The 13,496-nt window shown below is 37.5% G+C and overlaps 1 protein-coding gene across 1 annotated transcript in view; it reads left to right on the top strand.

Moving 5' to 3' along the window:
• The window catches only part of pitpnb (phosphatidylinositol transfer protein, beta), a 75,576-nt gene that overhangs the window by 28,161 nt on the left and 33,919 nt on the right, over positions 1–13,496 (top strand). Inside the window, exons 4-7 of the mRNA XM_088618589.1 lie at positions 921–1,012; positions 2,996–3,003; positions 5,463–5,537; positions 6,157–6,240. Of these exons, the coding sequence (XP_088474715.1) occupies positions 921–1,012; positions 2,996–3,003; positions 5,463–5,537; positions 6,157–6,240 (259 nt within the window). The remainder of the gene's footprint in view (positions 1–920; positions 1,013–2,995; positions 3,004–5,462; positions 5,538–6,156; positions 6,241–13,496) is intronic.

Consider the following 13,496-nt stretch of genomic DNA (forward strand, 5'->3'; position numbering starts at 1 on the left):
GACCTTTTGTTTATTGTCAAACAACTTTTTATACAAGTAGAACTATGATGTTTTGTACATCTAATGAAACAAGGCGTCAAGATAATAGTATGTATTTGTAGAATGTGTGCAGACATTAAATATAATGAATGTATTTATTAAAAACTGCATAGGGAAATTGTTCTTGAACACGTAACTGGTGCTAATTTCTGAATTATCTTAAGTGGTGACAAATATATGATCTATTCTCGTCAGTTCCCCATTTCCACCAGTAGATGTTACTGTTGTTTCGTTTTTTACTGTAGCTAATCACATTTCACTCATGTTTTCTCATAAAAAGTGTTGTTGCACTAATCAAAGTGTTTGAATCTAATGTGACACAGCTAACTGAGACAGCATACATAATAGTGAATTGATTTTTTACTTATGGTAATTAAAATGCTTGAAAATGCTTTCTCTAAAGAGCGACTGCACATTTGCTTTTTACTTTGATAACAAGCATGTGGAGCTTTTTTTCAGTATATTAATAAAAATTCTTATTCTGGTGTAGTCGGTATTGGGGGGGGACCTCTAAAGCTCTATTGTCTAAAACTAAAAACCTGTTAGGCTTTTAATCTGAATTTATCAATGATCTTTTGCGTTTCTGCTGAGATATTGGGGACATCCTGCCCTTTCAGATCTTAAAGCTGTTTTTAAAGGAAGAAACGAAAGGGCACGATGTCCTTAGTGAAGTTAAGGTGGAAATATCTTCGCTTTTCAATCTGTATGTGAAATTACACTGACGTTGACTCTTCTGAAGTGGACATTTCAAAAATATTTGATTACATTTAGGAGTAAGAGATTAATGTGAGACTTCTAATGGCAAAAGAATGCTTTGTAATTAAGATAGTAAATTAGCAGGTTAGAAAATGCTTCTTCATAGTCTGTTTCCTTCCTCCTAGTAAAGTTCCTGGATTTGTAAAGATGATCGCACCAGAGGGGGCCTTGGTGTTCCATGAAAAGGCGTGGAATGCATATCCTTATTGCAGAACAAGTAAGTGCTCAACACACGCTTTTACTGCGTTCACAAATCTAGTTTGTAACACTTGAACCCATTACACACTGGTGTAGAACTTTCTACTTGCATGAAATCCACGCACACCATGGTCACAGTGTGAGCCAATGGATTTCAAGGCACATAGAGTATAATACCTTAACACAGAAGGTATTATACTGTGCATAGCAAAGTGTTTTTAATTTTGGATTTCGTGCTGTCCTTTTTCCATTCGAATGCAGAGTTGTTGAGTTGATTTATTTGAAGTAATAAGGATCAATATAGTTATGGCTTTCCTTAAATAAGTGCTGTATTAGGTTGAGAGGGTCACATATTGAATAGCCGTACTTGAGGCCCCTGCTGCATGTCTTTGTTAAATTGAGACTTTAAAGGGGTGAAGTGGCTGAAGGACTGCCTGGTGAAGGGAAAGGCATCAATAAAGTCTACAGATGGTTACATTTCTGTATAGTACAGTAGAATTTAAAATGAAGAAAGAGCACCAACTTAGAGTATGCTGGCTGGGTTTCAAATTTTATGGCACCTCTAAGGATCTGTACCATAGAGAATCGGTCGAAGAGTCCCAGGAATGCTCGTTAAAGATCGTGATGCAGGCAGAAGGAGAATGTGACCTGATCAGTGTGATAGAATTCAGAATGAGGGTGAGGTCTTACCATGAAGAGTGCCATGATTACACTCGGAGTGGGGGAAGAGGGTTGGTCTGGGTGCTTCAGGGTGAAATTGCTTCTGGTAAAAAGGAGGAATGTTACTCCCTGTACCTTTCCCTCCCTTAGTCTAAGCATGGTTGCAAACCATTGCACAAACAGTAAAGTGTAGTAGAAGTATCCAAATGTATAATGACAAAATTCAAGTTTAGATGCTTTTGAAGTCAGCAGCCTGCAAAGGGACCCATATTGATCTGTAACTTTGGCCTAAAGTAGACTTTGCTTAGGAAATGGTGAAAACTCACAGCAAGGTGGGAGAAAATGATAAATAGGTAAGTTGTTATAACCATAAACTGAAAAATACTGGGACTGCAGGCCTTTGTGTCTTTCCTTATTGAAGCACTCTTGTAACTGTAGCTTTAACCCTCTGTGTGGTTTCATCTCTTGAGGGTGTCTTTGTGCCTGCTTTGAATTTATATCCCTTGGGATTTAAGCACTGCCTGTATGGCAATAATATTATTTCTGTTATTTTGTGAGGCTAAAACAAGATGCCTTTCCAGTCTGAAAGCTGGAGAGCAGTGTTTTGAAGAGGTGCATGGATGTGCCTTTAGCCATTTTTGAGTTGTACTAAAAGAGGCAGATTGGGGTCAATAAACACAGAGCACAGCAATCAGATCACAGGCCTGCCAGGAAAGGTTGTGTCTGCATGGGGTGAAAGCTGATGAGAAGATCTTTATAAGATGGAATTTAGTCTAGGTGTTTAATGTTCTTTGATAGTGGTATTTGTATACATTTATTAACATTACATGACCTATTACAGCCTTTCTTTTGCCTCTTTTTTCTCTACTTAATAGAATGTACCCAAAACCTTGGCAATATCTTTCGTAAAATGCACATATTTTACCAACTCATTCCTCTGCTTTTGTATCTTGAAAAAAATGCTTTGACTGGATTATCTAAAAATGTAATCCAGTTACGCAGTCAAGTGAAAATTGTCTGCAATAAAGTTTTGAGAAACATCGAGTATAAATGAAGGAATCCATTCCTGTGCTGTATAGTAACTAGATGTCAGTTAACATTACTGTAAACTGTAGTTTATACATATTTTAGTTTTTTAAAATTTTGCATCACATTAAAAATATGCAATGCTTTTGAAGATGTAAGACGAAACTTTCTTTTGTTTTAGTGTAAGCTTTACCTTAACTAAATAGCTCGTCTTAAAGCAGCTAATGTTGTGAATAATATCTACTGATATGTGGTGTTTCCTCCATGAATTTATTTTTTTCTTTTTTTTATTGCATGGATGTTCCATTTGCTTCAGTTGTGACGGTAAGTAGCCATCCAACTATTCCTTTTTATTTTTTAAATGTATTTAAAGATGTGGAGTGCTGCCTCTAATCTGTCTTGCCTACTGAAATGCTGAAAAGAATCTTTTGTTTCTTTGACTGCTTTTACATTTCACCCCAGTTGGGTAGGTGGGACAGCTCTGGGAGGGAATAAGAGGGAGGGTTGTGATCTGTATTGAGCGCAAGTTCCATTTCTGTTTCACAACTGCTAAAGCCATTGCTGGTGACCTGTATCAATCAGCATTCATCTGCCTGAGGTTGCCTTTTTATAATCGGAGTCTTAGTATACTTTATTTTTCTCTGTTTCAGTTACGCTGTGTCCTACTAATTATTAGACAGCTCTGTTTCAGCATTTCACTATGTATTCTTTTTGAGTATCTATGAATTTACAACATGGTTGTTTCCATTTGTGCTATCAAAGACTTCATACAGATAGCAGAGACACTATTTTTTTGCATTTTTACAATGCCTGAGTATTCTGCTGTAGTGTGTATATAAAGCAATTATGGTTAAAATGAGAGTAATTTCATATAGATTCTCATGTTATCTGTCTCAGAAACAGATAGATTGTTTCTTCCACTTCAACCCTTTGTGTAAAGATATGCCTCATGCAATTAAGTCATTTAAAGGCTGAATGTGTTCTGGAATTTCTTCTGAAAGGTCGAACTGTCAAAGCATAATTAATTTAAAACTCTTCTAAGGTTTAGAATCTGTTTCTGTTTATGGAAGAAGATTCTTTTTTATGTTAATACTGATTGTGTATTGTGTTCTCCAAAAAGCAATCAATGACTCAAAGATGATTTTAGTCTTGGAAGTATGTGTTTTTGCTTTCTTGGCACAGTGAGCCAGCACAGCTTCTTGGCCGTGTTTAAGCCTATTCCATGTCAGTCTTGAGCACTTGGTTTGAGCTTGTGCATCTGCAGATTTATTAAACAGGGTGCTGTGAAGTATGTGTTGTGATTGTTCACCTTTCTAGCTTGGATAGCCCCAAAAATGATGAGGTCTAACATGTAATATATAAATGATATACAAAGTATATTTCTCCTGGTTTCTTTTTGTTTGGTGCTTTGGTATTTTTGATTCTTAGATGAATACAAAGATTATATGGAGTTTATATGCATCATCATTTATATTTAAATGCAAACATTTGTGGCAGTATCTTGGAGGAGACATTATTCAGCATATTCAACAAAGGGAAAAGGGAAGATGATGGTGTTTGCAAAAACATTCACAATGGCGTTAAAATGTTGCCATTGTAATTTTTGGTGTCCTAACATTGTTAGTTTTTTTGTGGTTTTGAATATAATACCTGATCTGTTCTCTGTATTATCACATACAAACAAGTTACTGTTAAACACCCCACACACACCTTGGGTACTGTTCATATGAGAAAGGGGATAATTGATAATTTTGTTCACTGTAACATGATGCAGGGAGCTGTGCTTTCAGACATTTTGGGGTTAGGGTTAGGGGATTAGAAATAAATCCCCTTACAGGGGATTTCCTCTACGGTTTTATGTTCAGTTTAAATATGATAACTTAGGCTTCAGGCTTTTTTTGACATTATACTGCATCTCTTGTTGTTTTGGGGAAAATGAGGACCAGTAAATACATTCTGGTCTCAACCTGTGCACTCCAGCACTGTAGGTCTGATATGATGATGTCAAGGCGATTCTCCAGCTCTGGCTCACCAGTAATTCATATTTATGATAAATAGTCCTTGCAGGCAATTAAGTTTCTTTCAGAGAAAACAACAGCAATAGAGGAATCTATTAAATAGGTAACTGTATGAACATAATTGTTTTTTTTTCTTTCTGTTGTTTGTACACTACATCACTATGGCAGCTTTAATTAAATAGCCAGAACGGGTGTGTAATGTACCTTTTACCTTAGCTTGTTTTTCCTGTACATAATAAAGGAATAGCGGGATTTGAATTGAATACACAATTCTCTTGAAGTCTGGAGAGGTCTGGACTGTAGCTGTGTGCCCAGAATCTGCATATGTAGGTTTTTAGCTTTTGATTGCACTCCAGAACAGGACTTTCAGGCCAAAAGATATGAACCTGCATTGTGAGTATTTAGTTTCAGTGTGACCTAAAGATCTTTAAGGATTTTCTCACATAATTCAGGACCCACGGGTGTTACAAAATACCAAACCATTACTCTAGAAAGATGAGCTTGTCCACCCTGATCTATTAAACTCCTTTGATAACAGTACAAGACCTGTAATGTCTTTGAAAATATTTGCACCAGACATTTAAAGAGCATAGAAAAGATTGCCGTCCATCATTGGGAGGTGTTATTAGATAAGATACAGTAGTAAGGTACTATTGTACCTCAACACGTTTTATTATCATTGATAGTCAAAGAGATTTTTTCAGGAAATAAGATTATCACCTTTTATGGCTTGTGAAGCTTAACTGCCTTGTTTTTTTTTTTCAGAACGAATACATGAAAGATGACTTCTTTATTAAGATTGAAACATGGCACAAACCTGACATGGGGGCCCTAGACAATGTAAGTACCTTTCAGGACTTCACTGTGATCAGAGAGACGCTGTGGTGTCTCTCTGCAGGGAGTCATTTTCTTTCTTGAAGTAATCTGTTCACTCTCAGGGAGGTCAAGCTGGATTACGTTGATTTTCTCTGAACTTTTCATACCCTAAAAACATTCTAGCAAGGATTCCTAGAGAGATGGAGGCCTTCAGGTTCTTGGCAGCTGATTTAAGACCAGACAACAGGTGCTTTGACTTCTTATGTAAGTGATTGAGCAATTACGATCATAGGTGTGGTAAAAGCCAGAGTTATGATGTAGGTATATTATTAAAAATGCTGTTACGAGTACAAGGAAACATCACAAGAGCACGTCTAGGAAGAAGGACCCCCCACAAAACAGTTTTTCTCCCAAATATGTGTTCAGTATTTTAAACTATAAAAGACCCAGAAATTTGCAATTCGCTACTGACCTTGAGTTCTGCTTCTCTGTGTTGGGATGAATAGTCTTTTTTTGGCAGCTTGGTGAGGTGTGTTGTTGAAGGTCTTATGTGCCAGTCTTGGATGTACATCCTGGGTGCTGAGTGTGCTGTCTAGCCCATGTCTGCTACTGCATAAAGGCCACATTCTTCTCCGATTTGTAGGTTCATGAACTGGATGCCGACACGTGGAAAAGTGTGGAGATAGTACCCATTGACATTGCAGATAGAAGTCAGGTAGACCCTGGGGTAAGTACAGTTTTGATTGGACATTTACATTATCCAGCATTTTTTGGACTGCATCTGAAAGAGTCATATTTGACAAATATAAAGCCTTTCCCTCAGGCTTTGTCAAAGGTAAAATGCCACATGTATCAACATCCAGTAGTGCAATCATTTGAAAAGACTGCACTTTCCTTGCAAATTTCATAAAAGATAACATCTGTAATAGCTGTTAATGCACATCTATAATGCTCACATTATTGTATTTATTGGGATCTGAAATCTACCAACATACATATTCCAGCACTGGAGTGATTACAGAGACTGTCCGATGTGTTTAGTAAAGTCGTGTGAATTTGAATTAACTAAAAGGTACTGAGAGGACTTGGTCATTATCCCCAGCGTTGTTCACATGCCCACAGGTCTCACTGTAGTTCACTAGTGTTTCCTGAAAGTACAGGTCACAATTCCATTCTTTTGTTTGTTCTGAGCTGAATTTGTAGTGTGATCATTGCGTTTGTTTAAGCCGTGCACAAAATCAAGCTCGTAGCTTGATTGACTTCAGCGAGTTTAAATACAGCATGAGAGTTCATTTCTCGAATACGTTTTCAGAGACACAATCTTGTGCAAATCACATAGTGTTTTATGACCCATAATTGTGGGAATTGAAAGGCAGATAAATTGATTGAGATGGGGATTTCGGTAGTGATTACTATATGCATAAATTAAAAAAAAATATTTTTTCTAATGTCTCTCGATTCTGAACTTTTTGTCCTTGTCTACAGTAGCAATAGAAAATTGTTTGGTGCCACCTTGTGGTTTATCTAAGGAGGTACAGTACGGTAAATGTACAACTTTTTGATTAGGTTTGTTTGAATTTACAAGGTAACGTTTAAGAATTTAAGAAGCTGGTATCAAGCTTGTGGCTGAGGAGAAAGTATCCTTTTATTTCATTCAGCTGCATTGTTCTGATGTATATCCTTATATCTGTGGACATAAACAAGAAACATTTCCTATTAATGAGCCATGATCGGTAGAGGTATTAGCCGAAGTTAATGTACAGGTTATCTCAGTGTCAGTATAAAGTTTAATTGATTTGTCCTGGACTCCACCTTGCCCCCATTGCTTTCTGGTGACCCTGAATAGGAAGCAGTAGTTATAAAATGGATGGATGTATTATTCTAGAAAAATACATTGACAAATGTTAAAGGAAAAGGCAGAACTAACATCTTGAATTTCAGTCTGTTTTTAATACCATCCTTTACAGTTTAAATGGTACCATTTGGTTAAGATCTTAAAAGAAAGATAAAAAATACTTGAAGAAAATAAGGAAGTGCACAGTGTTGTGCCTAATTCAGATCAGGCTGGGAAGTGAAACTGCTAAGTGTAGGGGGAGCAGACTTCAGACAGGACACCAGGGTTAATACTCTACTCTTTCAAACAGTGCAATAGGATCTTTTTAATGACCAAGTAGCTGTTTTAATGTCTGATCTGAAGGATGGCGTCTCGTACAGCTCAGTGTCCCCCAACGCCACGCTAGCACATTTGGCCTGGGAATTCTGCTCCAGAGGGATGAGCACCACCTACTAGTCAACCATCACCACTTGCAGCCACAACCGGGATTTCCTTGGAGGTCTTCCTTCCCAGATCAGTCGAGGTCGAGGTTCAAAGCTGCTGCCTTTACTAATGTCTTCATCTCTGCTTTGTAGGGAGCATTCAGCTTGCAGAAGGTATTTGCTCCTCACCCCTAACACTCAAAGGGCTGCAGCATAGTTCCATTTCTCTTGTGTGGAGGATAGCAAAGGTTAAGATGCCCGAAGAAAGGAAATCAGTATTCTGTGTGAGCAGCTGGGAGATGTTAGCAAATCTGACTGCATGTTGCCTATCTGCATTAGCACACAAATAGGTTGCTGTATCTTTACTGTTTGCAGGAAAGAGACTGCTGTAAGCAGTGACTGAGCAGCCCTTGGCTTGTTAAAAGTGTGCCATTGCACTTGATGTTTGCTGCACATGTACTTTTCTCCTTTGACAATCTATTTAAATAGGCTTTTTAGCTGTGACTAAAGAGTCCTTTATTTTATTGCTTAGTAACCAGTGGTTGTTAGAAACATGCTGTATTTCACTGTTGCAAATTACTACTGCTGTAATCTGCTGGAGCTGTGAATGAAAAGTGTTTGTGTTTCTGTGATGCTGAGACTTGTTATATCCACATTCATAAACTGTACTAGAACACGAAAGATAAATATTAAATAAGAATTGAAATTGACATATTGAAATACATTTTGGACAGTGTACCACTGCTGGTTAGTAGATTGCCTTGTAGGTTCTACTGTTATGTTTAAAAGACCAATAGTGAGCTTTGTTAATATGGTGTAGAGGCTGAGATTTTCTCAGATTTCCTGAGTTTGCTTCTGCACTGGGACATCAAACCACAGCAAAAGTTTATATGAATCCGAAAAAGCCTAATTAGGATCATATGTTTGCACAGAGTTCGTTAAGCAACAAATCTGAAACAACAAAAACTGTATAAAAAAAGACGCTGTCCATATCTGTTTTCTTGTTTCTTTAATTTGAAAATTCTGACCTGGGTATTTTTAATCAGGCCCAGCACTGCGCTGCGAGTTTGTCTTGATTTGTATATAGACAGGCAGCCCCGTGGGAGGCAGGGTATTTACTGTGTGTGGAAAGATGTACACGCAATTAACTTCACAGAGGGCTGAGTTTGGAAGTAATTTTAAAGCAATTGAGCCTGATGCAAACAGAGATTATTGAAATCAGTTTAGGGATGACATGCAAGGCTTGCCGTGAAAAATCCTGGCTTTCTGCGATATTCCACTCTTCCAAATCCGGTGTCTCACCACCCTTTGTATTAGGCTGTGTTAATTTAGTATTTAAAGGGTTGATGGTAGGAGTTGTACTGTGAGTTTCATGGTAGTACCCCAAAATTATTTTTGAGTAATTGAAAAAGTCTTCATCTAGACTTAAAAGAAAAAAAAGTTCATTGTAGTGTTAATGTCGAGAGCTTTTCTAAAGCTTTTCTACTAAAGGTAGTTTAAGCATCTTGTCACTCCTGAAATCATTAGTGGTTTTATTTCAGCAGAATACTGTTTTTTTTACCATTGAAAGATATATATTCTGTCTCTTAATCTCTGGCTCTTAATTAGAGGATTCATGTATTGGCTGTACATACCTAGTTTGAATTCTATACTTTTAAAGGTTATAGCTTTTCTGGGGACACCTCTGATGAAATTGAGAAAAAACAAAAGCAACTGTGGCAAATTAGGCGAATGAATGAACAAGAATTTATACTAGGTTTCGGGATTGAAAACGGGATTATTGTTGTATCAACACCTGCCCAGTAGACTACCTGCAATGTAGTGTGAAGCCCATATGATATGTAGCTGAAGCAAATCCTTTATTTTATGGTGTTATAAAGAGAACTTTCAAGGAAATGTACTATATTGTACTTTTGCAAATTAATATTGCTGTAACCCACTTGGGCTGTGAATACAGTCTTATGAAACACTTCTCTGTCGTTTACACTAAGGGTAGGTTACCTGAACGCACCCTATGCTGAGCAAATGCACAGTCATGACCTGGACCTGTGGACAGAAGTATTTAAAAGGATGGTATTTACATATATTTTTGTTCTGTGCCTTTGGTGATGGACTGATGGGCCTTGAAACTTTGCACTCAAGAAATGAGAGTAAGCAGTATGCGCCACCTTCACTTTTATTCTGTGGAAGGTCAGAAAATGTAGAGTGCTAGACCGCCGTAAAGAAAGATTAGGATCCGTGCTGTGTGAGGAGGCTATGAAGATTTTTTTTAGATGTGTGGTACGTCAGGCAGACGTGAAGAGCAATTTAGAAGTTTAGCTAGAGGATTAGATGCGCACTGCACGAGACAACTGTGAAAAAGGATTTAGACGAGCACTTTGCAAAACAGCGCTGATGAAAGATGTTAGGAAAGGCTTTGCACAAGAGCCGAGTGACTGATTTAAATCGGCAGTGTGAAACAACTGAAGGAAAATATAGATGCATGCAGCACAAGACACCTGCGAGCGAGATTTAGGCATGTGCTGTGCCAGACCGCAGTTTGAGATTGAGCTGTACCAAGAGTTACGAAAGAGGTTTGGATGAGCGCTGTGTGAAATAGTATGAGATTTAGATGCATCCTGTGCGAGACGGTAATCAGGGTGAAACTCAGACGTACACTTTTAAAGACAACTGTGATTGACGATTTAAGACGCATAGCTTAACCGTGAGGAGATAGATTTAATGCAGGTCACTGGAAAATCTGAAGAAGCTACAAAAAGGTTTTTCACTTAAATCTCAATATTTTATCATTGTCCTCCAGTCGTGGTTATATTTTTTTGTTTGTTTGGACTTGAGAATTGCTAAAAGGGATGGCGAGCCTTTCTTGGGGATTTGGTCTGCATGCTCAGCTGTGCTTTTATCATCCAGTTGTGGATGATACAATATTATAGTATGATAGAATGTTATAATTATAGAAACAATGTGCAAAACGAGTTTGCAAATATCCCTGATTGGTTGTTAAAATAGGCACTAGGAATTGAGGTGGAAAGCTAAGAAGAGCGTGTTAAGTAATTTATGGCACACAGCACCATTTCAGTGGTGCTTGACTTGAAAATGTTTGGGGGGAAAACCTAAACATATTGCGTCTTGCTGAATCATTCAGGTTTTCATTCAGTCATTCAGGTTTGTGCCGAGTTTGATCTGTGAATAAAACTGATTGTGGGGATGCGATTGTCTCGGAGGATTCCAAGGAACCCCAGTCAGCCATATGGCTAGGCAGTTAGATTTGTATTACCATACAATTACAATCTGTATTGCTTTCTAATTGAGACTGAGAAAGGAATAACCAGTCGAGATCCTTGAATCATTTAGCAACTTGCAACCTACTGACGAATGTGAGTTGAATGACCTCTGCGTTGTTGTAATCCACTATTATTATAAATGAACTCTTAAAATGTTATTTTATTATGATTAAATTAGTTTGTTTTGTTTTGTTTCCTCAATAATTGTATTTTAATCGCCTGTTCTCATTGTTCTTGCGAAGTAGTGTGAAGGTGCAGGACATAATTACTTTAAAAAATACTGTTCTATGATTTTTTTTCCTGCTTTGTTAAAATAATGTATCTTTTTAAAAACATTAAAATCACCAATTATTTTTTTTTTACACACTGGATTTGGAAGAGCCATTTGTGTTTTTCAAATTTTGACAAAGAGCTACGAGCCCTGTGACCCGCACAGGAAAATGAAGAGGTGTTATTAAATAGAAAATAGTACAGATAAAGGGTGAAATTGGGGTTATGTGATTATTAGAGTTCTGAATCTGTACTAGTTACACTCACATCAATGAACTAGTTTCAAATATTGTCAGTAAACACCTTCCAGAATAGTTGTATTGGCAAGCGCTGTAGAAGATGCAAATAGTTTAAAATTGGACAGACACCAGGCAGATGACATCTAATGTAGCTGAGTGCCAGGTTTTACAGGCAAATATCAAAAATAAACCATACATACAAAGTGGAAAAGAAAGAGAGAAAGAGGAAACATGAAGAAGATTTAGGCATTTATGTTGACATGTCATTACCATCTTTTAGACGGATGTTAAAATTATTTAACGCAATATAATCTAAATGGCGAATTACTTCTGTGCAGTTTTGGTCATCACATCATTAAAAAGCTATTGCTACTCTAGAGTGTATCCAAAGAAGAGCAACAGGATGCAATCCTTGGCTTAAAGGAAGTAGTCTTGAACAGAGAAGACTGAGGGCACCTGGTTTAAGTAATCAAAGTCCTCGAATTGACAAGCTAGGAACTTCTTCAGAGCGGACAGTGACACTACACACAAGTGGACACTACATTTAAAACTGAGAACAGGGGACGACTACTACCAAACGGTTGAGATAAGCCCCGTTCATCTCTTTCTTTTTTCTCTTTTTTGTAGCTGCTCTTGAGTGCAAGTATACTACACAATTGTTGTACCTGTTGACACTTTGTTAGAGAGCTAGATATTAACTAAAACTATTAGAGAATATGACCATTAGTGCATCGTGTCCTTCATTTGTGATTGCAGCTGTAAAACTGCTAGCTTCAGTATCTGTTTACAGTTGTTCTTAGAGATGCCGAACCACTCAGCCAACAGTAGCTGTCACAGCTCTGCATGAGATGTGGTTAGTAGTTTAGTTGCTTCTTAAAGGCTGTTTGCATTGACACATAAGCCTAGTGTGGTGTTGCTTTCATCATGCCTCTTGAGAGGTTTGATTTTTTTTACATAGTGCAACACCTCATCCATGTCATTTTAGTTTAGCTTAACATAATCATCATTAAAGCGGACAAAGATCATTTACCTTTGCAAACTAGTTTTCCTTTTAAAAATAGTCAGACAATGCAATAAAGCAAATTCGGGTACATTGCCTGTATTTTGCACTTGAAGCTGGCATGATCACTGGAAGCAGATTCACTAGTTTGCCGGTGAACATTTCACTTGAGTCTTTGGATACTTATTTTCCTTTGTCTTTGTTGTTTTTCTCCTCCTCCTTGACCCAGTAAAACCATGTTGTTAATATTTCTTGTAGGCACCTTGGTGCATTTTCTCTGTGAACACGACTGTATTTCAAACTCATGAGGGGTACTTTTCAAGCCTTTTGATTTCTTAATCTGAATATCTGTTTATTGTTTAAGGGTGTATACTGAGTGGTAATTTTATTCTCTGCGTTTGCCTTGGAATGCCTTGCTTGTTATTATGCATAATTCTGTTTCTGTGCAGTTCATTATTATGCCAATTAAGGTTTATGCTGGGAAAGCTTCAGAACAGGCTTTCAGAGCTGAACACCACAGAGAATCGCTTCTCTTTAGTACTGTGGGTGACAACCATAGAGCTGCAGAGACTGAAAATGGAGTGATGGAACTGTAAATGAGTGAACTGATAATTTCTGGGGGGATTGTGTGCTCCTGTTGTGTAGTAATTATATTCCAAATTTTTATTGTGACGGGGATATCTTTAGCTTCCTCTGATAAAGTCGGCCCTGATACTTGAGAAATGGAATTGAAGCTGTTTGATTTAGCAAACTCTTTTTTCACAGTTTATATTCCTCCTATTTATAAGAATAATCTTCAGAATTAACTGCTTTTTCCTGCCTATAGAGAGAAGACTGTTTTAATTCATAGTGGTCACACACTATTGTAAATTACTTGTGTATGTAGGTCGTTAACTGCAAAGTAATGCTGGCGAATGGAGGTGTTCATTACTTCACT

Source organism: Lepisosteus platostomus, chromosome 24, assembly GCF_059453375.1.
Source record: "Lepisosteus platostomus isolate fLepPlt1 chromosome 24, fLepPlt1.hap1, whole genome shotgun sequence".
In the NCBI taxonomy this organism is placed as follows: Eukaryota; Metazoa; Chordata; class Actinopteri; order Semionotiformes; family Lepisosteidae; genus Lepisosteus; species Lepisosteus platostomus.